Source organism: Podarcis cretensis, assembly GCF_951804945.1.
Source record: "Podarcis cretensis genome assembly, chromosome: Z".
Lineage (NCBI taxonomy): Eukaryota > Metazoa > Chordata > Lepidosauria > Squamata > Lacertidae > Podarcis > Podarcis cretensis.
Window position 1 is genome coordinate 8,536,720 of NC_137184.1, and position 28,000 is coordinate 8,564,719.

The 28,000-nt window shown below is 44.6% G+C and overlaps 2 protein-coding genes across 3 annotated transcripts in view; one reads left to right on the top strand and one right to left on the bottom strand.

The window, feature by feature from the left end:
* The window catches only part of SLC31A2 (solute carrier family 31 member 2), a 543,264-nt gene that overhangs the window by 172,839 nt on the left and 342,425 nt on the right, over positions 1 to 28,000 (top strand). The gene's annotated exons all lie outside the window — the stretch shown is intronic.
* Positions 1 to 28,000, bottom strand: part of LOC307207815 (uncharacterized protein) — a 150,760-nt gene that overhangs the window by 43,308 nt on the left and 79,452 nt on the right. For both annotated transcript variants that reach the window (XM_079961896.1, XM_079961897.1), the window contains exons 16-34: positions 27,613 to 27,657; positions 27,301 to 27,354; positions 25,928 to 25,972; positions 23,066 to 23,119; positions 22,098 to 22,142; positions 21,651 to 21,704; positions 21,198 to 21,242; positions 19,418 to 19,471; positions 12,241 to 12,285; positions 11,074 to 11,127; positions 9,582 to 9,689; positions 7,718 to 7,771; positions 6,537 to 6,590; positions 5,368 to 5,412; positions 4,163 to 4,216; positions 2,770 to 2,814; positions 2,128 to 2,181; positions 899 to 952; positions 490 to 543 (exon numbers count right to left, since the gene is read on the bottom strand). In XM_079961896.1, coding sequence (XP_079818022.1) covers positions 490 to 543; positions 899 to 952; positions 2,128 to 2,181; positions 2,770 to 2,814; positions 4,163 to 4,216; positions 5,368 to 5,412; positions 6,537 to 6,590; positions 7,718 to 7,771; positions 9,582 to 9,689; positions 11,074 to 11,127; positions 12,241 to 12,285; positions 19,418 to 19,471; positions 21,198 to 21,242; positions 21,651 to 21,704; positions 22,098 to 22,142; positions 23,066 to 23,119; positions 25,928 to 25,972; positions 27,301 to 27,354; positions 27,613 to 27,657 — 1,017 coding nt within the window. The remainder of the gene's footprint in view (positions 1 to 489; positions 544 to 898; positions 953 to 2,127; positions 2,182 to 2,769; positions 2,815 to 4,162; positions 4,217 to 5,367; positions 5,413 to 6,536; positions 6,591 to 7,717; positions 7,772 to 9,581; positions 9,690 to 11,073; positions 11,128 to 12,240; positions 12,286 to 19,417; positions 19,472 to 21,197; positions 21,243 to 21,650; positions 21,705 to 22,097; positions 22,143 to 23,065; positions 23,120 to 25,927; positions 25,973 to 27,300; positions 27,355 to 27,612; positions 27,658 to 28,000) is intronic.

The following is a 28,000-nucleotide window of genomic DNA, read 5'->3' on the forward strand; positions in this document are numbered from 1 at the left end:
GATGATAAACTGGAACACGTGCAGAGGAGGACAACGAAAATGATCAAGGGTCTGGAAACCAAGCCTTGTGAGGAATGGTTGAGGTGACATGACAGCCATTTTCAGATATCTGAAGGACTATCACATGGAAGAAGTAGCAAGCTTGTTTTCTGCTGTTCCAGATGGTGGGACCCGAACCAATGGCTTCAACTTACAAAAAAAGAGAGATTCCGACTAAACATCAGGAAAAACTTTCTAATGGTAAGAGCTGTTCAACAGCAGAACAGACTCCTTCAGAAGGTGGTGGACTCCCCTTCATTAGACGTTTTTAAACAGGTTGGATGGTCATCTGTCAGGGGTTCTGAAGCTGTGATTCCTGTATTGCAGAGGGTTGGACTAATATAGCGCTTAGGGTTGCTTACAACTCAACAATCTTAGGTAAGCTCCCATTTAAATGTGGAGTGAACTTAATGTCTCTCATCCCTTCTCTGGATAAGAGCCAACACTTACGTTGACGCCAACAATCCCTTGCAGCCCCTCTACACCAGGTTTGCCAGGAAAGCCCTGGAATGGGAGGGGGGGGGGAGAAAAGTTAAACTCAGAAACTCAAATCATTGTCTTGAATCATTGTTAGTTTCTGCATTAATAACTTTCATAGAATGAATTTTAAAACATTCCTATGTGTCCAGGCATTTTGAAAAATAAAAGGTACTGCTCATGACAGCCCTGAAATTATTAGATTTGATAGAAAGTGATTGCTTTTAGAAGTTATCAACTGGTGTTTAACTGCTTTTAGAAATTTATTGTTAACTGTTTTTACCTGGTCTAATTGCACTGTCCTTTGGGATGAAGGGTGTGACAAAATAATACAGAGAGAATAAAATCTGAATAGATTTAATCTATTTTTATCAGCTCTTACCTTTAGTCCTGGTGAACCTGGTTCTCCGTTGACCCCTGTCTTTCCGGGACAGCCCTGTTCAGAAAGAGAAGTCATCAAAACAAGTGCTAGGCTGGATAATTAATAGATGGAAGTTTTTCTCCAGAGGGCATAATCTGGGGCTTAGCCAAGCAATCGGGCTTTCCAAGCAATGAAAAACTACCTGCTGACTTTGGTGATGCATAACACTGGGAGCACCAATGAACTGTCACCGGTGCCAGCTCTAGTTTTGCAGGATTCTTGGGCAAGACATTCACCACTCTGCACAGTAACAACGGTGGAGAGAAGACTACTCAAACAAAGGCCTGGGTAAAGAGGTCCATCTTCTGACCAATCATTGTACAGCATGCAAGTGATGGTGCAGAATACGCTACAGAGGAGAGATCATACCACCATGTGGGGGCCACTGAAAATAAGGCCCTTTTGTGTGCCACCATCCTTCGAAGCAAAGCGCGTGGCAAAACTACAAATGGGACCTACTCTGCTGATCCTAACACCTGGGCAGTTTAAGATGAGAGAAGGTGCTCCTTCTGCCATTTGAGGCCAAATGTGTTTCTTCAGGTCAGTGTTAACACCTTAAATTGGGTGTGGTACTGGCAACAAAGCTAATGGAGCAGCTTCATTACTTTTTGTAGAGATGGAAACCTTCTAGGGGTACCTTCTAGGTGTACCATCAAAGAGTGGAGAAGAGGGTCCATCCCCTGAAGAGAGCCAGCAAAGTTGGAGAGGTCCCCTCTACAACCCTCAGATTTTGACTCTGCACAGTTCCCTCCTCCAGTACAAAGCTCATCACACTTTTAGGGATCATGGGCACATTGAAAACAGAAAAGCTGTTGGGACACCATACAAAAACTGCAACCAAGCACACACCATAACCTCTTCTATTGGCTACAGTGTGGCATAGTGGTTAGGCTGTTGGGTTAGGACACTGGAGACCTGAATTCAAATCTCCGTTCAGCCATGAAGCTCAATGGCTGACCTTGGGCCAGTCACCGTCTCTTAACCTAACCTACCTTACAGGTTCTTGTGAAGGTAAAATGGAAGGGGGGAGCACCATGTATACCACCTTGAGCTCCTTGGAGGAAAGGTGGTATATAAATATAACAACAACAACAACAACAACAACAACTTGATGCTTCATTTCCCACAGGCAAGCTTCAGAGAGCTTTTGCACATTTCTGTATCCACACACAGTAGGAGACTCCATTTACCATTGATCCAGGTGGTCCATCATGTCCCCTGTCACCTTGAAAGCCCACAAAGCCCTGAAAATAGGAGGAGAACAAATAAAAACACTGCAGGCATTACTAGCAGCAGGAGAGAAGTTTTGTTACAGATGAACACAGGGCAGAAAGGATGGCTGGCAGCTAGCTGTGGATTCATTGCATGTAATACCAATTTAGGTGATGAGGATGAAGCAGAGATCACTATGTCCTGCCCTTGCGACAACTGAAGTAGAACAGAATAAGCAACGTTAACATATGAAAACGTCATGGGGCCGTTGATGGTAGATCATACTGGGGCAGGGTTGGGGGGTGAAAAGTAAAGCTGGAGCAGTGCCCGGGGGTGGTCTTTTCATCCCTCCCTCTCAGGATGGTTGATCCATTCAGCATTCCCACCAGACAGTAGCAAGCCTGCCTGCACCAACAAAAAACAGCCTTTGGCAAGCGATTTCTGATCTGGCAAGGCAATTACTGGCCCCCAAGGAGACTGCAGGGCAAATGACACCTGGAGTTTTGATGGTATGTAGCCAAACAATGTACTACGACTGTTGCAGCTTGGGAGGACCAGATAACTCTGTTTGGTGTTGGTGGAAAAGCTCGGAATCACTACACACACACACTTCTACTCACAGTCAGACCGTGTTGATCAGAGCTCCCCATGGCACCAGCAACACCCTGCAGGATAAGTTAAAACAACATTAAGGATAGGAACATAGACAGGGGCAGATCTACTATGAAACTAATGAAGCTAAAGCTTCATGGCCCCTAATCTCAGAGGGCCCTGGTTTTTTTAAAAAATGGGTCTAGTGCAGGCTTCCTCAACCTCGGCCCTCCAGATGTTTTTGGCCTACAACTCCCATCATGGTCCCTAGCTAGCAGGACCAGTGGTCAGGGATGATGGGAACTGTAGTCTCAAAACATCTGGAGGGCCGAGGTTGTGGAAGCCTGGGTGTTATTTTAGTTGCATGACTGAAAATTGATTGTTTTGTGTGTGTGTGTGCATATATTTCAACAAGTCAGTTGCCCAGATGTTGTAAAGACTGTTGTAAACAAACCTGTTGAAGAAGATAATGATGGTTACCCAGACCTTGTTGCTGGTTGCAAAGGGGCCCCCATAAAAGTTCAAGCTTCAGGGCTCCCAAAACGTGGGTCTGCCACTGAACATAGGAAGCTGTTTTAGACTGAATCATGCCATGAGTCTACCTAGTTCAATATTGTCTACATCTGCTCTCCAGGGTTTCAGACAGGGGTCATTCCCAGTCCTATCTAGATATGATGTCAGGGACTGAACCTGGGACTTTCTGCATGCAGAGAGATGCTCTGCTGCTAAGATGGCATGAAGACTTCTATTCCACATTCTGACCTACCACCCAAGGGCAGAAGCTATGCAGGGATGCTTAAGAACAGCAACAGCGTTTTATATTTCATTTATTAATGGTTTCTCATGCGGCACCCCAAAGCAATTTAAAACGTACTATAACTAGATGCAAGTTCCAAAATTACTGGGGGAAATGCACTGCTGCTAGAGGTGTGAGCAGGAGGTACGGTATCTTTTTCAGCCTGAAGGCTGCATTCCCTGATGGACAGCCTTCCAAGGGTCATATGCTAGTGGCAGACAGGGCCAGAGGCAAAAAGTGGAAGGAGCCACTCTTACCATACAAAAATGTGTATTTTGTGGGGGAAATGCTTTCTTAAAAAATGGGTTACATTCGGTACTAGTCATAGTCAGAGAAGACCCACTGAAGTTAATGGTCATGACTAACTTAGGTGCATTAATTCAAATGGATTTACTACTTTGAGTACACCTTGGCTTGAAAAAAAACCCCACTGTAACTTTCTTTACTTTTTTTCAAAGTGCAGATTGATACAGAATGGACTTACGAATGAATACGCATGGAATTGACTTGGGCTGGATACAGACCATCCACCCTTATTCAAGCAAATGAACCCCAGATCCTGCCTAGCACAGCAAGGGCCAGATCAAGTCAAAAGGATAGCAAAGTAGGTAGTATAGAATGGGAACCTGTGTACCAGGCTTTCCTTCTGGACCATCAATCCCAGGAACGCCTCGTAAGCCCTGGAAGAAATGTATGGAAGGGAACAGAGAATGCATAACAATATTACTTAAGTTTTGCAGAGTGCTTAAAGCAAATCAATCAATCAATCAATCAATCAATCAAATATTTATTTACAGCCAGCCAACCATTAAAGGGAAGTACAAAACACACAGACACGCAAACATACATATCACAACAGACATATCACATTGGGTAGCTAGAGGAATTGCTAAGAAAGGTAAACTTGATGTAATATGGTAGCCATTTACATCATATGTTAACAAAGATAAACATTTACTACAACCTCCAATATAAGTCATATAATGATGGGGAGGAGTTATATACATACTAGTTAAAGATAACTGTTTATAATTTTACTCCACCCTGAAGTGTACCTGTGTTTTGTGATAGCTTGCCTATTGCACATGCTGTCACTATAAGTACTATGTTATGGTACCAAATCAGTTCTGTTCCTTTTTTTTTTTTACTTTACAAAATTTCACTTAAAAAAATGTACTAAAAACACACAAATAATCACTGTCTTAGATTAACAAAGGTGACAAGAGCTAACTGTTAGAAAAACACTGGGGCCTAATTTGAATAGTAGAATGTCTGGCATCTGGTGGGCGGGGCTTGTGTATTATGCTCTGGAATTGGCCCCTCCCCCTCCCTTCAGGTGTTCAGTTAGAGAGATCAACTGTCACTCTTGCTTCATTCTTGCCTCATGATGCTGTTTTAGTTTCTCTCAGACAGTATGCTATTGTGTTACAGTTTTCTTTAATTTAAAGCTTTGTTTGACATATACATTAGCCACTCACTTTGCTGAATGAAAAGAACCTCTGCTGAAGAATGCAGGAATATCCTAAACTGTGTGAGTGAGGGGATATTGCCAGTTTGGCTGGAGGATTGATTTTTTTATATCACCCCACCCTTCACAACACTTACAAACACTGCAAGTCTAAGAGATATTATGACATTCAGATATTTTGCCACCTGGTGCCAAAAGAAGGACAAATGACAGCACCAGGCAGTCCTCTATGGGGAGAGCATTCCACAGATGGGGAGCCACCACTGAAAAGGTTTTCTCCTTTGTCATTCACTGTTCTCTGAACCTCAGTAGCAAAGTTGGCATGATTGAGGCTGGTCACAATAAGAATCTTATATTACTTACTGGGGGTCCTGGCATTCCAACAAGCCCATGCTGGCCCATCCGGCCCTGGAGAGAAACAAAAAGTGGTCTGAAGAAAGTCTTTTTCCTCATTAATCAGTCAACATACCCAGGTGGCTTCTGATTCCATGTGCTCTTGAGCCACCAATGCATTGCTGTTTGGGTATTAGTCAACACAAAATGTTCCACCAAACACAAGAATGCTGGTGTTGGTATTTGATTGTTATCTCAGTTTCTTTCTTTGGTGGGAACATCACATATCTGGAGTACTTTGTCGAGTCATGGGCACCACATTTTAAAGAAGGACATTGACCACTGGGAGCATGTCAAGAGGAGGACAACCAGGATGGTGATCAGAGTCCAAGGCCATATTCTAGGCAGAAATAAAAACACTAAAGGTGGGATCAAAGTAGGACCCGTGTGGGGTGTTTAAGAGAGTTTGTGTACTGGTCCAGTAAACGCTTCCACTGCGCAACCAGCAACAGTTCTCTTTGCAGAGCATTGATTAAGTCCAGTGCAGAGATTCTTGTTGCAGCACAAGCTTCAGAGTCTCAGCAGCAAGGAAATAACGACACAGGGAAGCCTGTCTTTCCAAAGACAGGTTTATTGCAGAAAGATAACAGAAACACCTCCGGAGCTTTCAGACATTTTTGCTTCACGCCCCCACGAGGCAGAGAAAACAAACACTCTTTATATAATGAGCAACTTAACAACTTAACGAGCTTGACTACTTAAAGTCACGTGACATTGCTAACTTGCCAGCGTCTTAGGTTTCACACCCTAACAGTGTTAACTAGGGAGAATCCTGAAAGCTACAAAGAGGCCTGGAGGATTGCAGTCAATCCACTCCAGCTGCGCACACCAGGTCCTCTGGTCCCCACACCCCTGCCCATAGCTGTCAATGTTTCCCTTTTTTAAAGGGAAATTCCCTTATTCCGAATAGGATTCCTCGCAAGAAAAGGGAAAAGTTGACAGCTATGCCCCTGCCATAAATTCTCAAGGCTGATTTGGTGGGAGAAAGCTTATGTGCTATGTAGGGCACATTACTTGTAAAACCAGAGTGAAAGCAATACCTGAAAACCCTCACATATTTTCAACATTCCCACTAACCCTTTGTGTGAAACCCTCCCCCGCCCTGAGGAAAAATTAGGTACTTCAGGCATGAGACATACCCGCTTTCCTCGTTGTCCTGGCCTTCCTTTTGCACCATCTGGACCCCGATTGCCCTGTGGATTAGAGAGAAAATTCTGTTATTTCATGCAAAGTTGAATTCCTTACAGACACCCCCCCCCCCTTTTAAGTCAGGACTAAATCCCAGGTTAGAGCCAGAAGATCAACACTCAGATCTCTTGATTTAAAAGATATATATCATTAGTATTAAAAAGAAGAATGGGAACCTTTTACAAAGTATTTAAAGAAACAACAAAATGAACTGGACTCCTTGGCAGGTTTTGAATAAAGGTAAAGGTAAAGGTACCCCTGCCCGTACGGGCCAGTCTTGCCAGACTCTGGGGTCGTACGCCCATCTCACTTAAGAGGCCAGGGGCCAGCGCTGTCCGGAGACACTTCCGGGTCACGTGGCCAGCGTGACATCGCTGCTCTGGCGAGCCAGAGCCGCACACGGAAACGCCGTTTACCTTCCCGCTGGTAAGCGGTCCCTATTTATCTACTTGCACCCGGAGGTGCTTTCGAACTGCTAGGTTGGCAGGCGCTGGGACCGAGCAGCGGGAGCGCACCCCGCCGCAGGGATTCGAACCGCCGACCTTTCGATCGGCAAGCCCTAGGCGCTGAGGCTTTAACCCACAGCGCCACCTGCGTCCCCCAGGTTTTGAATAAACTTTCTCAAATTTATTATTAACAACATATAGACAGATAGGTTAAGGATTTTTACGATTTTATAACATGTAGAGAATTAGAAGTATGGAAAAACCAGAGAGAGGAACTGAAGGAAGCCTGGGGAGGGGTGTGTAGAAGGGTGGGGTTTTTATATTTTGGGGAGGGGGAGGGAAAAATGGAGGGGGGAGTGAGGATGATATGTTTTATTGATAAAATGTTATGTTGTAATTCCTAATAAAAAAATTATTTTAAAAAAAGAATGGGCCTTTTCTGCCATGGCTCCGAGCTTCTGGAATGCTTTCCCTGGGGCGGCTCATCTGACGTCACAGCAACCCTGTTCACTGCTATCCTCCTTTTGCTAATGGAAAACAGATCAAGGGTCAAACCTGCTCAAGACCACACACTTGAGTCCCTGGCAAGGGTCCAATTCCAGCAAGCAGTCTCAGGAACCTGATAAGGAAGGACTTATTATAACTATTAAGCAAGAGCACAGATAACAACAGAGGTTTAGACTAACCTTTGCACCTTCTGTGCCATTTTGACCAGGGGGACCAAGTTGCCCTTCCTCTCCCTGGAATGACAAAAAGATTCAGTCAACACTCATCACCGCAAACCACGTTGGAACAGCTTATTTGGACTGGATGGAAAGTAGCTCAGACTAAGGATGGGCAAACCTGCCCATTTTGATTTCTCCCAGTTTCTCTCCCCCTGCCTCCATCTTAAGTTCAGTTCTCTACATATTGATTTGCACTAAAAAAAAAAAAAAAGTCCATAGGAAAATTCACCAGCCTCTGAGTGGAAAATTTCTCTCAAACATATTTTTGTATGATTTTTTCCTAATATATGCATTTACTAACTAGAACACATTTAAATGCATGCTTTACACTAGCAAGTTCATTTGTCGGTACATGTTACTTTGCTGGAGAACCGAACTGCAAAATTCAGAGAAGTGCAAATTTCATGGGTGTGATTGGTGCATTGGTTTTGGAAGTGAAAATTAGGTAGGCTTGCCTTTAAATGGCTGGTTTGCAGATTGGTCAGGACCCTGAATATTAACATCCCTTTTAGGACGTTAGAATACACTGCAACATTTTGTTGCAGGACTCTCTTGTTCTTCCAGTTATGAATATGTTAATATATTAATTTTGCAAATTGCGGACAAACCATTTTAGCTCAGGTATGTGGAAGCAGTAAGGCTGTGTGTATGTGTGTATGTGTCTACCTTGATTTCTTGAATCCCCTGAAAGTCACCAGTAGGGGGACCTCTTATGTCATTGTTATTCTCTGTGAATATATGGGAGATGCATGGGAGAATGCAGAGGATTGAGTACCAGGTAGCAACTAAAGCAGGAATCCTGATTCCACTTACCTGGAAGTAAGCCCCACTTAAGTCCACTAGAACTTACCCTTGAGTTAAGATTGAGTTAGGATTGTGCGGAATGTAGGGATGAGCAAATCTCTCAATTTCAGTTCCTATCACTTGCTCATTTTTTTCGAGTCTTAACTTTACTTCTCTGTGTTTTCCCCTCAGCCCTAGATGTAAAGGTAAATGAACTCCTGACCATTAGGTCCAGTCATGGCCGACTCTGGGGTTGCAGTGCTCATCTTGCTTTATTGGCCAAGGGAGCTGGCGTACAGCTTCCGGGTCATGTGGCCAGCATGACTAAGCCACTTCTAGCAAACCAGAGCAGTGCACAGAAACGCTGTTTACCTCCCTGCCAGAGTGGTACCTATTTATCTACTTGCACTCTGACATGCTTTCAAACTGCTAGGTTTGCAGGAGCAGGGACCGAGCAACAGGAGCTCACCCCATCACAGGGATTCAAACCGCCGACCTTCTGATCGGCAAGCCCTATGCTCTGTGGTTTAACTCACAGTGCCACCCGCGTTCCTAGCCCTAGATGTAGGTCTGCATTAATAAAAACTGATCTAGCCACTCTAGCAAAATGGTCTCTAGACCACGCAAGCTTCTGTGGCAAATAAATCCCTGGGAATCTTAAGCAGGTGTGGAGGAACCTATGGTCCTCCAGATGTTGCTGAACTACAACTCCCATCAGCACCCATCAGCATGGCCAATGGCAGGGCATATATATATATATATTTAATGGTTCCACAATACTCTTGTCTGGTTTTGCTGCAAGCAGATGAGTATGGCCCCCCTTCCAGAACTTCTTAAATAGGTTTGGCTGGTACTGAAATATAGTGTTCCCTGCAATCTTGATTAGCTGTGGAGATATATTAGATTGCTTTTAAGCATGTTCAGTGGTTTTTAAATGCTTTTCTTAAAAAATAAAAATGAAATTGTTTTGCTGCTTTGTTGTTTGCTGCCCTAGGAGGGTTAAATACTTAATAAAACAAAACAAAAAAAAAACCTTCCTTACTTCAGGTCCCTGAGGTCCAGCTGCTCCTTTGGGCCCTGGAAACCCTGGAAGCCCTGAATCACCTCGAACCCCTGGAAGTCCCCTGGTCCCTTGGAGGCCAAACATACCCTGAAAAAGAGGAAATTGGGAGACCTAAATCATTTGTGGAGGTTTAGGAGCAGCAAACATCAGGATTATATTTAACTATACAGATTTAGGGCAGTGCAGGCAGTCCGTTCCCACAGGGTGCTGAGCTGAGGGGATGCAAAATAATAGCAGCTGTACCAAAAGGAATTGTGAAAATAAGAAATAGAGGAGGTGGGCAATTCTGTCCTTGCTCACGGTGCCATATTACCAAAGTCCGCCTCTGAACTATACCATTCCTTTGCTTCATCATAAATGTATGGCTCATGTGCAAAACATCCATGCTGTATTGGTAGCAGCAGCAGCAGCAGTAATCATAATGCTGCCTTTGGAGGCATACCTAGGCTTCCTTGCACCCTTGGCAAGGAACTTCATCAGCACCAGTGAAGCCAGGAGAGACCACAGACCAGAAACTCAAAAAGTTAGCTTTTGTTGCCTTTTTTATTCCACCAGTGACTTCCTCTGTGACCATCAGGGTTGGGTCTGCTGTGTTCCTCTTCCATATCCTCCACTTCCTCCTCCTCTGTTGGTTCATCTGTCTGCCTATCTCCCTCCCTCCCTCCCTCCACTCACTGCTTTCCCTTCTGCCTCCCTGTCCCCCCCCTTCCTTTTTTCTCTTTCTGCAACTCTCGGCCAATCTCTCAGTCATTCTTCCCTCTGAGCCCTGCTGGGCACTCCGTTTATACTTCTAATAGCACTGCCGGCCAACTGGGGAGGGCCTCCTGCTGTTGCAACTGCCCACGGCAGTGACCAGATTCCTCTGCTGAGGTGCCCAGAGGATTCTGTGTTCCTTGACTGGCCACCCAGAGCAACAGAAGTGTGGCCTGGGGAGCACACAGATGGGTGGGTGGGCTGCTAGCCACTCTGAACAAGGGGGAGAGATGTAATTTTTCTTTCCCCCTGTGCCTGCACCATTGGGGGGGGGCAACTTACACAACTCCTAGGTATGCCCCTGCCTGCCTTACATCAGGTCATATAATTTTTGTCTATGTAGCCCAGGATTGGGGACTCTTCAGTAGAGGCTGGCCAAGCCCTACCATCCTCAGTCTGCTCTCACCTGCCTGCCACTTACAACTAGTGAAGCGGTGGTTCTGCCAATCATTGGCTCTGGCACCACCTACTATTGGTTTCCCTGCCTGGCATCCTACCAGTCCCAATGGGCACCAGCCACCACTGTGACTTATAGCTGTTCTCCAGGGACCCAAGCAGAGGCCTTTCTTCAGCTGGCTGAGGACAGGAATCAGATACTTTCAGCGTACAATGCATTTGTTTCTTGCTCAGGGGAGTAGGGAGCATGCAACAATATCAAAAAGGGAATCCTGCACTGGAATAACTGCTACACATCCCTGGGCACGAGATGTTACCATACCTGGTCACCTTTGGGTCCCGGATCCCCTTTTATTCCCTTTGGTCCTTTGCTCCCCTGGAAGAGTAAAGGTTAAAATGAGAGGGTCGTTGAGAACAGGCAGTAGCACGACCTGGTCAGCCGTTAGTGAAGGAGTGGGGAGCCCTTTTTCAACCCAAGGGCTCCAGCCCCTTGAGGTAAACCTTCCAGGCCAGTGGTGGAAGGGGCAAGACTAAAAAACAGGTGGAATAGCAAATGCAACTCATACTTTTGTACATTCCAGTCACAGAAAAGTCAGTAGCATCCATGTGTGCATACATCTCTCTCCAGGCTTCATCCAGGCAAGCAAGCGAGAGGCATCACCAGGGTTCAAGGACGCATTCCAGCTGACAGACTGAAGCATCATGAAGGGTGTTGGGCAGATTTAAGAGGAGATGGGTGTGAAATATAGGGAGAGGGCTGAGGGCCAGGCTCGGCCTCGGCAAATCAATCTTTTGAATTGCACTCTCCTCTTTGTTTATTCCAGGCATAGGCAAACTTGGCCCTGCAGGTGTTTTGGGACTACAACTCACATCATCCCTGACCACTGGTCCTGTTAGATGTGGATTATAGGAGCTGTAGTCCCAAAACATCTGGAGGGCCGAGTTTACCTATGCCTGGTCTATTCCTCAGTGGGGCTGAATTTTCAACCAAGCCATTGCTTTGGGGTTAAGATGGAACTTTCCAAATACTGACAAAATTTAGTGGGGGGCGGGGAGGACCACCAAATTGCATACTGATCCTGAAATGTAGGAAGTTGAGTTGAAGATTGGAAAAACAGGGATTTGAGAAAAAATGAAATTGACAGATTCCTGCCTCCCTATCCCAGACGAATCAGAATGATATCATTGCTCCTTGGTTTCAATAAAATGCATATTTTAGGATAAAATTATGTGTGTATAAATGCATATTTTAGGGATAACGTATACAAAAATTAATGTCTTGTGATGGGTAGGGAAGTTGATAAAAGCTGATGCCGATTTTCATGTCTTTTGTTTTAAAAAAGAAGACTGAGGTGGAAACAGGACAGGATGGATTTAGCACTGAACACATGTGACACTGACATTAACCAGAAGCAGAGTGCTCTGTCCATTGCTATTACTTTCATTTCACTGAACATTTATTTCAGGTGGGGAAAGCAAAGCCACTTACATGGTCCCCAGGGGGTCCTTGAGGGCCCTGGCTCCCGGTCAACCCCTTAAATAGAGACAAAAGGTATTTTTTTATAAAAAAAAAGCCAAAGAAACTTTAAGACATGGAATCTTGCCCTCACTTTCCCTTCATCCCCTCCTTTCCACAATAAAACACATGAAAGCTATAAGACTGAGATGGAAATTATCCAAGAAGATTTAAATGCTCTGAAATTTGGGGGATACGGTTCATCCTGTTACCATATATTTTGTTGGACACTGTGTTCTCTGGGGTGGCAGCCTCCCTCCCCCCTCCCCAAAGACACCTGAGAATGACCAATATTAGCTGTCAGCTGTGGAGAGAGCAGTCTTGCCTCCCTATGAATAGTTCAGCAGGTCCACAAAAAATGATTACCCTCAGGAACTTTGCCACCTGCTAATGCATTGGTTCTCAAAAGGTGTGGTGTGCCATATTGTTGTGGCAGGAGAGGATGGCAATGTGGTGGGAAGATTCATTCACAATCAAAGAAACATTTAAACATTTCAGTATAGTATAGCATTCTACAATTTTTTTTGCAGAATATGCATAGATATCTTTTCAAAACCAAGCAGTTGGAGTTGCTTCTTTTTGTTTTCCAATGTATTTCTTATCAATAAAAAAACTGGTGTGGCGTGAGTAAATTATTATTCTGAAAGTGTGGCCCAGAGAAAGAAGTTTGAGAGCTACTGCACTAATGGTACAGGAAAATTACAGTGGTGCTCCGCAAGACGAAAGGGTTTTCCGTTTTGGAGGCGCTTCGCAAAACGAATTTCCCTATGGGCTTGCTTTGCAAGACGAAAATGTCTTGCGAGTTTCTGCGGGGTTTTTTCCCTCCCCCCCCCCTTTTCCTAAGCCCAAAGCCACTTATCAGCTGATCCGCTAAAAGCCGCTAAACCGCTAATAGCGCTAATCCGCTAAGCTGTCAATGGGCTTGCTTCGCAATACGAAAAAACCGCTATACGAAGAGCCTCACGGAACGGATTAATTTCGTCTTGCGAGGCACCACTGTAATAGAATCTTAGAGTTAGAAGGGACTCCAAGAGTCTTCTAGTCCAACCCCCTGCAGTACAGGAATCTCAGCTAAAGCATCCCTGACAGATGACCATTCAACCTTTGCTTCAAAACCTCCAAGAAAGGAGAGTCTACAAACTCTCTTGGGAGTCTGTTCCACTGCTAAACAGTTTTTACTGTCAAAATCCCCCTCCCCCAAATGTTTAGTTGGAATCTCCTTTCTTGCAACTTGAAGCCATTGGTTCTAGTCCTACCAACCAGAGCAGGAGAAAACAAGCATGTTCCCTCTTTCATGTGACAGCCCTTAAGATATTCATCTGGGGAAGCATTTCAGCTCACCGCTAGAAATCAGCACATACAAAACTGGTAGATCATCACCATCTCTCCATCTGCGGGAAAACTGGTGGATTTTTGCTAGGGGTGCAGGCTTTTGTTAGAGGGGGCAGAACCTCTGATTAGTATTGATTTGTATCAGCACCAAACTTTATTTTGGAATTTCAAGTTTGGTTATATATGGCTTCTGGGAGTGAAGTGTCTTCTGATTTCACTGATTAAAAATTTCATGGACCTGGCTAAATTTGCTTGGTGTTCTGTATCTTCCACGTGCTGTTTGATGGGGTTTTTTTTGGCTTGTTAATACCCCATGTTGAGTAGGATCTGTGGGGTGAGGCCTAGAGTTGTTATTACAGTCATACCTCGGGTTGAATGTGCTTCAGGTTGAGCGCTTTCGGGTTGCGCTCCACTGCAACCCGGAAGTAACGGAGCGCGTCACTTCCGGGTTTCGCTGCTCGCACATGCGCAGACGCTCAAAATGATGTCACACGCATGTGCGGAAGTGGCAAAACGCGACCCGCGCATGTGCAGATGCGCCGTCGCATCTTACGTTCCATTAAGGATGCAACCCGAGGTACCACTGTACGTTTATCACTGCACATTTCCACGTCATCTGGAAACTGTCCTTAATAGTTAAGGGAGCAAGGCCACTTGGGAGGAAGAATAGTCTCAGCCAGTAATTTAGTCTGGCGAACCATACTCTAGCCTCAATTCTTACGAATCCAGTTTCGAAACATATTGTAGCACTGGAGATGTGTTTGGGCACTTGTCCAGCTGATCTTAACAGCTTAGATTGTACCAGTTCTAATGGTGCGCAATTGGCAAAGGGGCCTAACTGGGCACCATATACAAGCTGCGCAATGGATTTGGCCTCAAACTGTTTGAGGGCTGCAAGTATATATTGTCCAGCTTTAGTCCAGCTTAGGTACCTAAGTATTACACTTCTCTGGACATTCCCTGCTACATAATCCCCAGTGCTACTTGAAGATGCTGGGGACTGAACCTGTGGCCTTATGCATGCAGAGCAGATGCTAAACCACTGAGCTGCTGAACCACTGAGCTCCAGGGGCCCCTTCCCTGCAGGAGGAAATGCCTGGAGGGGATGTGAAGATGAATCGCCAGAAGGCCAGGAAAATTGTTACCACATTCAAGCTACCAGTTTGTGCAAGTGAGATGGGACAGCCTCATTTCTCAATGTCAAGCATCTGTCACCTTGGGGCTTTGATCAGCTGATCAACAAGAGAAGAAGCAGAAACAGAGGAAGAAAGGGTGCAGAAACAGGGAACATTCCTGAGGAACCTGATCTGAGTTAGAACATCATCAGACCCAAGCTGGAAGGAAGGGTGGGTGAGGAATAACACCCAAAATCTACACCTAATCAATCACACTTATGTCTCCTGATGGTGGTGCAAAACTCCTAAGGGAACTCATTTGTAGCCTGGGTAAAGGAGTCTAGCTGGAGGCAGAAAAAAGTTTTTTTCAAAGTATATGCTCATAGCATACACACTCACAGGCAGGGCCAGATTTAGGTTCGATGAGGCCCTAAGCGACTGAATGTAATGGGGCCCTTTGTATGTCCAGCTGTCCTTTGTCAACAACAAATTGTTGCTGTTTTTTTGTGTTGAATATATGCTATATGGTAATTTATGGGCCTAATAGGTATCTAAACCCATTTGCACATAACAAAATATGTATTTTATCATAAAATACATATTTTATGTAGGCACCCTCTATATAAAAATGAGCAAACCAGTGATATTTTAGGGAGCAGGCTAGCAAGCAGGGCCCATTACTTACCTCAAAGGAGCCTACACAACACAAAACACTGTTGCTGTATGTAGGTTTTATTTTATTTGTTTTTTTAATCTTATATTTTGGAAATGTATATGCAGTGTTTTTTTCTTTAATTTTTTTTTGGGCCCCCCAAGCGAGTGGGGCCTTAAGCTATAGCTTGTTTAGTTTATACAGTCATACCTTGGGTTACAGACGCTGACGCTTCAGGTTGCACGTTTTCGGGTTGTGCACCACGTCGAACCTGGAAGTACCAGAATGGGTTACTTCCAGGTTTCGGTGCTCTTGCAGAAGCGCTAAATCATGCTTTGTGCATGTGCAGAAGTGCCAATTCATAACCTGCGTGCACAGACACGGCAATGCGGGTTGCAAATGCTGTGGGTTGCGAACATGCCTCCCGCACAATCACGTTCGCAACCTGAACATCCACTGTACATAAATCTGGCACTGCTCACAGGGACATAGCACACTATCAGACCACCGGCCCATCTGGCTCAGTATTGTCTGCATTGACTGCAGCAGCTTTCCAGGTTCTCAGACGTACCCAGGGATGGAGGGGATTGAACCTAGCATCCTCTGAAGGCAAAGCATGTTGCGTGGCTATTCCCTCCACCCCACAGGAGAAATGAATAAAGACACAGGACGCGAGTATTTTAAGTTAATGGGCGAAAATGGCCACAACTTTATTGATTACAGGTAAGAGAGGTATTGGCTTTAGGCATTGGCCCCTAACCGACTATCCGGTTCTAACCGGGAAGGGTTAAACACCAACAGGGGGAGCTACCCGAGATGCATATCCCTAGGCGCTCCCCGAGGGGTTACCGCTCGGGGGCGCGCTTTAGGCCCTAGCCTCCGTAGGTTTCGGACGAGGCGTCGCCCCTCGGAGTCCTTTAACGAACTACCCTTCAATCATTGGGGGAGGTGATGGCGCTCCTCCCCCCCAATCTCATTTGCATGACAATACCCCGGCCAATGCCTACCGCCAAAACCGAGGAAGTTGTGACGAATTGCTAAGAGGTAGGCGAAAAAACCAAGTGGCTCCCGAACCAGCCAATTAGCCAAATGGAAAAATTCCTACCTGGCCCCAAGCGGCGACCAGCCGAAGCCCCTAGCAAGGTCGATGGCAAACCTAAAGGAGTGGGCGGGTGGGAAATCGCGCTCGCTGCAAGGAAGGAAAGGGGCGAGCCAAGGGCTGCCCCGACCTTAAGTGGCCTCTGGAAGGCCCACCCCTGCCGCCAGCTGATTGGCTGGCGCGCGGGGTGTGACTGGGGAATCCCTGATTCCCGCGAGGCTGACGCCAGCCCCGCGGGAGTGTGGGAGGTGTCGTGAGCCCGCAACCCCACCCCCTCATGACGATCGGTAGTGGCATTGTGAAAGATCCCTGATATCCCTGATGGAACACTGTACTCAGCCACTTAACAGAAGTTACAGCCACAGCATACATGGCTTCCATGTAATGCACATGGCTTCCACCAAAGAATCCTGGGAACTGTAGTTTGTTAAGGGTACAGGGAATTGTAGCTCTGTGACAGGGAAGCTGCAGCTTTCAGTATCCTTTTGCAGTGGCGGAGCTGCACTTCCTGGGCATCACAGTCCAGGGGTAGAGGGGTAGGGAAGCCGCTGCCCACTCTCATACTGCTATCTGCCCCTGGGTCAGGCCTGACCCAGAGGTGTAGCTGCTGTGGCCAGGTGCAAGGTGCACCACAGCCAAGGAGGGTGGGTGGCATCATTGCTATTCAGCACTGACCCAGGGGCAGAGACTGTGATGATGGGGGGTTGTCCGGCGCGCTTCCACTGCCACTCAGCTTGCCGGACAATAGCAGAGTACAAACACAGCTTGTGCTCTGTTTGCCGGTATGCAGAAAAGAGAGTCTATGCTGCTTCTTGGTCTAATTCTAAGAAGCTTTATTTGTACAGTCATACCTCAGGATAAATGTGCTTCAAGTTAAGTATTTTCGGGTTGCGCTCTGCGGCGACCCGGAAGTAACAGAGCGCATTACTTCCAGGTTTCGCCGTGCGCGCATGCGCAGACGGTCAAAATGAAATCACACTCGGAAGTGGTGAAACGTGACCCGCACACACGCAGACATGTGGACGTGGGTTGCGTTTGCTTCAGGATGCGAACAGGGCTCTGGAACGGATCCTGTTCGCATCCCGAGGTACCACTGTATAGCAGAAATAAATCAGAAACTCCGGAGACGGCATGTTGTCTCCCTGCATTGGTTAAAACCGAAACCAGTCTCACACAGAACAAAGAAAAGATCCCCAGATGGAGACCACCCCCCCAGTGGGCAGGACGCTGACTCTGAGCTGTTTAACCCTATAAGCTCTGATTCTCCTCACAGAGACATGGGAAGGCACGAGCACAAAAGTGCACCCCGGACCCTGAACTCCCCTGAACCCACCCACCCTATGCCTCTGTCCTTTGAGAGGCAGCATGTGCTTTTAAATGTTTGGTGCAGATGTGACCAGAGAATAGAGAGAGAAAACGAGAGCGGGAAGAAAGTCATTTTGCAACCACTTGTTAATTGAGAGACTATGCGTTTTCAGTGGAATTAATGGACATGACTAAGGCCATATTCAGGCCATGCATTTAAAGAGCTATGATACTTTAAACAGAAAGGTTTAACTATCAGTCCCTCTTCACAGGGTGCTCACTCTCTGTATCCACTCATAAAGGCATCAAAGTTTCTGAATGACAGTTGCTAGAAATTGCAGGAAGGGAGAGTGCTCTGGTGCTTGTGGATTTTCTCACTGGCACCAGGTCATTGGCCTGATCCAGCAGGCTGTTCTTATGTTCTTAATAAAGGAGTGGATTAAATAGGAAACATCAGAAAACTGCCTTATAATATACTCGTTATTGTCTACACTTAGTGGCAGCAGCTCTACAGGGTTTCAGACAAAAGTCTTTGGAGATGACAAAGAGTGAACCTGTAACTTTTTGCATATGCTCTATCAGTGAGCTCAAGTCCCTCATCGGTATCTGCTTAGTGTAACTTTTGCTTTTTGCAAATGAATTTTGCATGCCTTTTACATTGTTTAAGAAACTTGTTTAACCTGAGGCAACCAGCTGCAGAGAAGGTGGGCAACAGAAAGTATATACTGGGGGAATCAAACACTTTCTCAAATAGTTTTCAGTAAAAACAACAACATAAGAACCCCACATTGTTTGTCTCTCACTTATTTTGATTAGGTGGAATGAAAGGGAGTATTCCATTCTGCTTCAGCGACTGGCACAGAGCCCCAAACCTGCCTTTATGTACTAGAAGAGCTAAAATCTTTGTTTCCAAGCATAGCTTCTTGCTGAAATCTTGTAATATTTTACAGGATCCTTCCTTCCTTCCTTCCTTCCTTCCTTCCTTCCTTCCTTCCTTCCTTCCTTCCTTCCTTTTTTATTCTGCTTTTATTGCTCTGTAATGCAAGAGGGCCCTTCCAGATGGGAATAACGCAACAACACTGGGGAAGCATTATGAAACAACTAATAAAGCAGAATGTTGTGTTGACAGTCAAGTATAAATGCACTATTGCTGCATCAATGATATATTGTAGGATATACTCACAAACCACCACTACCCAGTCTCACTGCATAAGCTTTGCAGAATTAAATCTGAATGAATGCTGGATAAACAGGTTATCCAGAAGACCCTGTGCCTCTGTCTACTTCTATGAACAAGAAACTAGGCCTTTAGTGTCGTCAGCCCAGTCCTGCAGAATACTCTGCCAACAGAGATTCAGCAAGCACCTTTTGTTTCAATGTTTACAACGCCTGCTGAAAACTTTTTATTTTACTTGGCCAATGCAGGCAACTGAGAATAGACCTTTCCCACAATAGTTAATTGATGTCAATTTTTAACCTTTGATATGGTTTTTATTCTAATGTTTTATGTGCTACTGTTGTAAACAGTTTTTGATATTTCCTTTTTATGAAAAAGCAGTACGTGAATAATTTTATAAGTAAGTAAATGGAGAACAGCTAGTACGCTTGGAGCACACCATTCCCCTCCATGCAGATTTCAACACATACCATTAGGCCATCTCGTCCATGCACCCCTCTTAGGCCAGAAAGACCACTTTCTCCCTGAAACATGACAAAGGAAGCATAATGTTAGGGATTACAAGCATGGAGAAAACAGGACACACAAACACAAGAAGCTATCTTACGATGTCAAACCACTGACCTAAATAGTTCAGTTTTGTCAACGCTAGAAGTTCCCCTGGTCTTTTCCATGCCTACACAGAGATGCCAGGGATGGAACCCAAGACCTCCTGCATGCAAAGTCCTTTGCATCAGTTGCACATCTGTTTTATTTCTCATTCCTTTGGCACTGGGATTTAATTATTTATACCAGGAGTGGAGAATCTGTGGCCTTCCAGATGTTGCTAGACTTCACCGCCCACCATCCCTAACTACTCACCATACTTGGCAGGAGCTGGTGGGAATTATAGTCCAACCGCATCTGGATGGCTACAGGTTCCCTGCTGCTGATACATGCCTCTGGATACCAGTTTCTGGGAATCACGAGTGTGCTCTTGCATTTACACATGCCTTGCAGGCTTCTGGCAGGCATCTGGTAGGCCACTAGGAGATGTGGATACTGGACCAAATCTAGCTGAACTCTTATGTTTTTGGCTTTAAGAACACAACCATCCAAACTTGTTTTACACACTTCTTTGAATCCTTGAGGACTAATTAAGCTATGTAATTTACTCCCACAAAGTATAGTGACTGTGACTGATGTGGACCATCTTTAAAAGAGAATTAGACAAATTCATGGATAATATGGCTTTCAAAGGGCTACTAGTTATGCTAGCTATTGTGCTACCTCCATTGTCAGACATGATATGCCTCCCAAAACCAGTTGCTGGAAATCATGGGGATGGCAACCTGCTGTCACACTGAATTCCAGCTTGTGGGCTTCCTAATAATAATAATAATAATAATAATAATAATAATAATAATTTATACCCCACCCTCCCCAGCCAGAGCCGGGCTCAGGGCAGCTAACACCAGTAAAATCACAGTAAAAACATAATAGGGGGGGGGGGAACCCAATTTAAAATACAGGTTAAAATGCAGCCTCATTTTAAAAGTAGCCCATAGATCAAAACCATAAGGGGAGGGAAACATAAGGGTCAGACTGAGTCCAAACCAAAGGCCAGGCAGAACAGCTCTGTCTTGCAGGCCCTGCGGAAAGATGTCAAGTCCTGCAGGGCCCTGGTCTCTTGTGACAGAGCGTTCCACCAAGTCAGGACCAGTACTGAAAAGGCCCTGGCCCTAGTTGAAACCAATCTAACCTCCTTGAGGCTCAGGACCTCCAAAGTGTTGCCATTTGTGGACCTTAAGGTCCTCCACAGGGCATACCAGGAGAGGCGGTCCTGTAGGTATCCTATGGGACATCTGGTTCACCACAGTGAGAACAGAATGCTGTAATAGATGGGCTTTTCACCTGATCCAGCAGTGCCCTTTTTATGTGCTTATGTTCTTATAAATTTAGTAAAAATAATAAAGGAACAGAAGGAGAGTCAGGCCAATGGTGAATCTATTCCAGCATCCTATTCTCACAGTAGCTACAAGAGAAAAAAAAGTGGATAAAAAAGGTTCTCATAAAATCTTGGTTAGGCAGAAGATACTGTGCCTCAGGGCAGTGGGGATGGATTATATTAACCATTGGTGGTTCTTCTTTTCTTTCCTCACTGATGATTTTTGTGAAGATGAGAAAAGGTGCCAATCAGTTTTTGGGAGAAAGAGCAACTCTTTGGTTGTTTAAAAGGCAAGAGGTGAAAGAAAAAGATATTGTGCTTACTGGGTGTCCTTTGGCTCCAGGGGGTCCTTCTTTCCCAAAGCGACCCTAAAAGGAAAATGATTATATTACCGTGACATGAGGATGAGCAGATGGACAGTAAAAGTGGATCCTGCAAGCTGTTACAAAACCACATGCTACCTGGCTGGAAGGATAAACACTTGACCATACACTTTTCAGTGAAGGTCTCACTGTGCTTTCTACACTTGAACATGTAGCTTATAATCACCAATCTTGTTTGCACTTCTGTTTGGGTATAAGGACTGTTTATATTAATGTAGATGATTAAATTAGGATGGATGGATTATCCTCATTGTTAATGTGAGCTGATGCTGCTCTTAAATTTCTATTATATTTGCATTAAAGGGGAAAAAAGTTTGTTTCAAAGGATCACCAGGCAGCAAGACATCTGGAGGACTGTGTCCCACGTCTCTAAGGAAGGTATGGACCACTCACCTGTAATCCCCTGAGTCCTTTGGGCCCATGCCTCCCTTCTAAGCCTTGTGGGCCCTAAAGAGAGTGAAAGGAAGTCCCAGATGTGGTACAAGACCAGATGAAGGGTATGCAAAAGAAAGAGAGAGAGAAATTGTTGTTTAGTTCCTCCATTCATGCACTTTTTTATTGTTTTCAAAAATGATTTGGAAGCAGTTCATTCATTTTCTTTATCCCTATTAATTTTAATTCCCCACAGATTTCAATGGGAAACCCACCCACTCTTCTGCTGCCTGTAACTTTGTGTTTTCTATCCCAATGATCTAGTTCATGATTAAGTATTTTCTTTCTGAAGAAACAGAACAGAACACAAGGGGGCAGGGTGTATTTTGCTTTTTCTGCCTCAGGAAACCAACACCCCTTGGGCATCTCAGCTCTGTTGCCATAGCAATTCCAGAAATGAGTACGTACCTGAGGGCCTGGTGGGCCTGGCAGGCCTGAAGGCCCCGTTTCTCCCTGAAGCAGACAAAAAAAAAATCAACAACAACTTTCTGTCACACACAGTCACATTATAATACATAGATACATATACTTTTAGGTTGAGTAACCTTCTCTTGGTGGGAGTGGTGTATTCATCCTTAAAAAAAAATAATCTAAACCTTTTAAACTAGGGATGGGGATCCTGTGCCCCCCCCCTATTGTTGGTGGACTACCAAGTTACCCTGGCCATCAGCCATGCTGACTGGGACTACTGGGAGTTGGGAGTCCAACCACAACTGAAGGGGCCACAGTTTCTGCACCCCACCCCTCTTCTTACATGGAAATATTTCACAGCCCATTCCCTTTTTCAGAGGACAGCACCAGTTGTGTTGATGTTTTTCAACATTTGCAGAGTGCTGGTTGCTACTTTAGAACCCAAGAACTGGTAAGCAGAGCTGAAACTATATTCTGGTTTCATTGCTTTTAACAAAGAAATCTAGTTGTGGATATTCAACGCGTACAGAGAGACAGAGAGAGGGAGGGAGAGGAGTTATGAATGTTTTTGCAATGTGCCAAAGGGCAGACGAACGTAGGCAACTTAGGTTGCAGATCAGGATTGGAGAACCTTAATGGTTTATTAACACTTGTCAAAATGTGGAATTTTTAATTGGACGCAGTAATGCTTCTGAAAACCAGCTTCTGGAAAGCACAGGAGGAGAGAGTGCTCTTGGGCTCAGGTCCTGTTTACAAGTCTACTACTGAGGAATATGGTTGTGGATATGAAAACAGGATGCTGGACGAGATGACCCATTGGTCTGGTCCAGCATGTTGTTCTTCTGTTAATCTTACATCCACTTACCCCTCCCCCACCTCCCTCCTGACTTCTGTTCAAATAATTTCTCTGAGGATGGAATTTTGCATTTTGCATTTGCACCCCTCAATTTTCCCAGAACACTTACCTGGGAGCCATTAACTCCTTGCACTCCAGTCAGTCCTGGTTCCCCCAGCTCACCCTATAAACACCAACACAGATAAGGTGACTGAATTTGTTGTTGTGCAATTAAAAAATATTTATTGACAGGTGCTATTTGACTGCAAATATCTCCTGAGGCAAATTTGGAGGACTCTGCTAAAGGGAAACTTTGTGGGGAGCATTTTTTTACACGTATGAAATGAAACAAAATAAAAAGCATTAACATACAGCTATGAGGAGCATTACTGTCATGTTCTGAAACAATGTTGGACCCCATGATGAAAGTAGTGAAAGGCCTGAGGCAAGGTTGGGCAAAGGTTAGTGGACTGGAGATAGCTCTGAGTGAGCAATTTGCTCCAACAAAATTTGGGAGGAAACAGAAGCCTTTATGCCTCTGTCTCCATATTTCCTACCTGCTGCCTTGAGGGACATCTTTGGGAGAAGAAAAGTCTAAGGAGTAAATCCTATGCAAATCCAGAGTGCAGTCCCTAAGTGTCAGGGACTGGGCAGAGAAGAAATGGTGGAAACTGTTGATATTTTCACCCCCTCCCATTGCAAGAACCTCCTGATATGATGTTTTCAGAAAGGGGGGGGTGGAAACTGCTCTTTGCTTCTTCTGCTCCTGCCTGAATCTGTGTGGAGTCTGTGTGTTATCTATGTAGAGATTAGATGGCTGAGTGAGAGCCGTAACACTCATGCAAGCCAGTAGTTTTAGTTGCAGTAGCTATTAGAAATAAAAGAAGTTATGCTTCCCAGCTTTCTTCCGTGTTGTTTATACTCTGCTGAGTATGGTGTTCACAATGCACAGTTGTGAGTCCAGTGCACTGAGACCTGTTTTTCAGGAGTGGAAGGTCTTTGGAAGTGCTCCAGTCACCTAGCCCAGTCGGGGCAGTACTAGTTATTGAGCCCAGTCGCTGGCACCGGTTCAAAGGCGTACGGACAGAAATTGCCTCCCCATCCTGACCCTTCCAGAGAGGAGAAAGAGGAAGACAGTGTAGCTTTACAACAGGGGTTTGAGGGAGGTAGCAGCTCAGAGGCAGATGAGGAGAAAAGCTGGGAAATCCTGGGAGAGCCAGAACAACACCCAGCTGACACATTGTCATTAGAAAGCATTCCAGACCCTCCATCTCCCAGAACCCAGTGAGCCTTAAAAGTAGGAGAACAAAGAGCTCAAAGACAGAAACTTTTCCTTGCCTTTATACTTTCCTGGGCAACCAGCTGGGACTTGCTGACAGCATCCTGACTCTAAGATGGTTGGATGGCACCTTGTATGCCTCCTGCAGCCAAGATGGTGGCAAATGTATTGCTCTGCTTTCCATTGGACCACATCAATGAGACCAAGATGGGGTCTTGTGGTCTGGGCAGCCCAGGACCTCCATACACACCGCCCAGGCTTGCCAGTTTGGTGCTGCAGAAGGCAGCAATTATGAGTTACCCGTCTCTGCAGCCACAGCATGCACTGTGATTCTCCAACAATTTGACTTCACTCCTGGAGCCACACTCCATTGTTTCTTGTGACAGAATGATGTCAGCAACTCCATACTCCCTTCTCCAAGCTCCACCACCTTGAGAGAACTTCAGAGCCTTCAAGGGCCAACCCTCTGGCCTAAATAGAGACTCCTCCTGAATTCCACTGATTCTCAAAAGTGCTAAATTGGTGAAGTGCAGTGGGAACTTTCCTCATAAGGGATCTTCTCTGTCCTCTTGATCATATAAGTCATCCTTTTATGGATCTTTTCCAATTCTACAGTATCCTTTTTGAAGTGAGGTGACTAGGACCATACACAGTGTAGTCCCACCATAGATTTGTATAAAGGCATTATAACAGCAGTTTTATTTTCAATTCCTTTCCTAATGACCTCTAGCATGGGATTTGCTTATTTTACAGCTGTCCAAAGCTCTTAAGTTCTTCCCACACTTGCCCCATATAAAGTGATGGCCAAGGAAAGTCCTAATGGACGATCTGAACTACAGACTGATTACTATCATGGCTTCTCCCAAAGAATCCTGGAAACTGCTAGACAATATTTGTATCATTCACAAAATTACAGTTCCGATAATTCTTCAAGGAGAGTAATTTATTATCCAACCAGTACTTAAATCTGCATTGTAGATATTCTCGGAGTCTGGAAATTGGGCTAGATAATTTTTTCAACCCTCCTCATGACTCAACAGCCCCATCATTTTAATCAGAAGAAACTTAAACTCATGGCAAACAAGGCTATTATGAGTACAAACTGACATGTGGCCATCCTGAAGTCATGAGATTAACAAAGGAAGCTCTAACACTAATTGAACTGGAGAAGAAAGAGGAAGGAGTAGAGCCGGAGAGAAAAACAACTAACAAGTAATTAGTCAAGAAGGAATCAGTGAGGGAGGAAAGCTTGCTGTTCTATCTATCATCCCTGCTTGTTTGGGTAACTTATTAAAAGCATTGTTGCTTTATTTTGACATTTTACAGGTTAATAATAATAATAATAATAATAATAATAATAAATTTTATTTATATCCCGCCCTCCCCAGCTGAAGCTGGGCTCAGGGCGGCTAACAACAATCAAAATAATCCAACGATTCTAAAAACATTTCATTATAAAAATTAATTAAAATCAAATTGATGGCAACCAATAAGCAAAATTCTGTGCAGATTGCCAGAGGAGGGGGGTCAGGCTGCACCCTGACCAAAGGCCTGGTGGAACAGCTCCGTCTTGCAGGCCCTGCGGAAAGATGTCAAGTCCCGCAGGGCCCTAGTCTCTTGTGACAGAGCGTTCCACCAGATTGGAAAAACACTGGGGCAGGATGAGCACAAGAGGGATTTTGCAAGTGACTAAAGAAAACATGAAATTATTACCACAGGCCCTGCAGGTCCTGAACAGCCCATGGAGCCGGTATCTCCCTACAACAGGATAAAATGTTTAAATTAGACACTACCTTCCTAAACAACAACTTCTTCAGTCTTATGAAGAATGTAGAAAGCTGCATTATACAGAGTCAGAACATTGGTTCATCTAGCTGAATATTGTCTACACTGACTGGCAGAGGCTCTCTAGGATTTCAAGCAGGGAATATTTCCCAGCCCTTCCTGGAGGTGCCAGGGATTGAACCTGGGACCTTTTGTGTGCAATGCAGATGTTCTGCCACTGGGTTACATGCCTTCGCTCTGTAGCTTGAGCCAGCACAACCAATAGTGGGAGTTACAGTCCAGCAACATCTGGAGGGTCACAGTATTCTGTAGAGGATGGACCCTTAGCCTGATATTTTTATAGTTAGCAAAAGCAAAACACATCATGCAGAACAAGAGTGACTATACCTATGCACATAAATCAATTTTTCTAGTGCATAGTTTTGATTCCTTTAATATAGATCCTCTCTGATACATTATAAATTAAGTTGCATTTTGATGCAGGTTGATACATTTTTATGTTTTGTATATGTTTTGTTTCTCTCATGAGCTAAAAAATATTAATGCGCATTGTTTAGAGATATTTATTTACTCATTATCTTACTTAAAATGTGGAATGGTGATGATTAGTAGTTACTGGATTGTGAATAGGAAGTTTGTATTGTTTGCTTATGTTGCCTTTTGCTGGGATTCAAAAACTAGCTAGAGATTTCTGTTGAATTATGAAGGGATACATAGATAATATTAAAATAATATAATATAATATGTTTAGAGTAAACACAGCTTTTATCCCTATTAAGTATCTTGCCAGAGAGGTAGGTTAGAAAGCTTGAAAACAAATTAAAAACAAAAGAAATCCAAACTTCATCAAGCCATTGCAAGAGGAAACTCAGTCAGGGCTGGAGACTGCTGCAAAATTAAGCAATGTTCTTGCCAATGGAAAACCACTAACACTAAGGCCTGTACAACAGAAAGCCAGGGTTGTGTAGTGGTTAGAGCGCTGGACTAGGACCTGGGAAAGCATGGTTCTAATCCCCACTCAGTCATAAAGCTCAATGGGTGACTTTGGGCCAGCCCCAAACTCTTAGTCTAACCTACCTCACAGGGTTGTTGTGAGAATAAAATAGAGTGGGGGGAAAGCATGGATACCACCTTGAGTTCTTTGAAGGCAAAGTGGGATATAAATCAAATCAAATAAAAAAATTAACCAGGCAAATGGGCAACAGTGATATCAGTACATATTGCTTAGAATTAAAAGGGGCTGCAAAAAAAGTATCATGCTTAGAACAGAGGACTAAAGGAGCAGAGCAGGAACCACTCACCTTTGGCCCAGGGAGACCCTGAAAACCATGAAGACCTTTAGGGCCCATCAAACCCTGTAAGACAAACCTCTATAATGTCATGTAATAATATTTGGAGGTGATGTTATTTATTGATAACAATGACACTGAAGGGAACCTTTTTGAACCCGAGAGTCGCACTAACATCTGGACAAAAGCCCAGATCACTATCAGATTCAGGGGTCTTGACAAAATACATTTGCTCTGCTAAAGATTTAAGGAACCATGAGAAGTTGCCCATCCCTGCTATGAAGATAGATTAAATAGCCAAAGTGATATAGCCAAATTGCTTACCTGGAGCCCAACAGGTCCAGAAGGTCCGCATTCTCCTTTGACCCCCTGAAAAATGACATAAAATGAAAAATGACATACAATGAAGGATACAAACATCCTACTACAACTAAGCCAGGATGTGGCAGCTAGACTGGTGACTGGGAGTGGCAACTGGGATCATCTAACTGTCAGTTTGCATTTCTTGGTACAGAAAGTATTGATCTGATGTGTAGAGATCTTTTATATTCTAATTACCGTAATTCAAGAGGGTTCTGGAAGCTTCTCTGTGTGAAAGAAACAAGCAGAAGGTTATTCCTTCAGAGAAGCTGAGTACAGCTGGCTTAAACTGGTCCTCCTCTGAGGGTCTGCTGCTGGTTCTCTTACTGTTACAGGGAACCAGGCAGAGGGC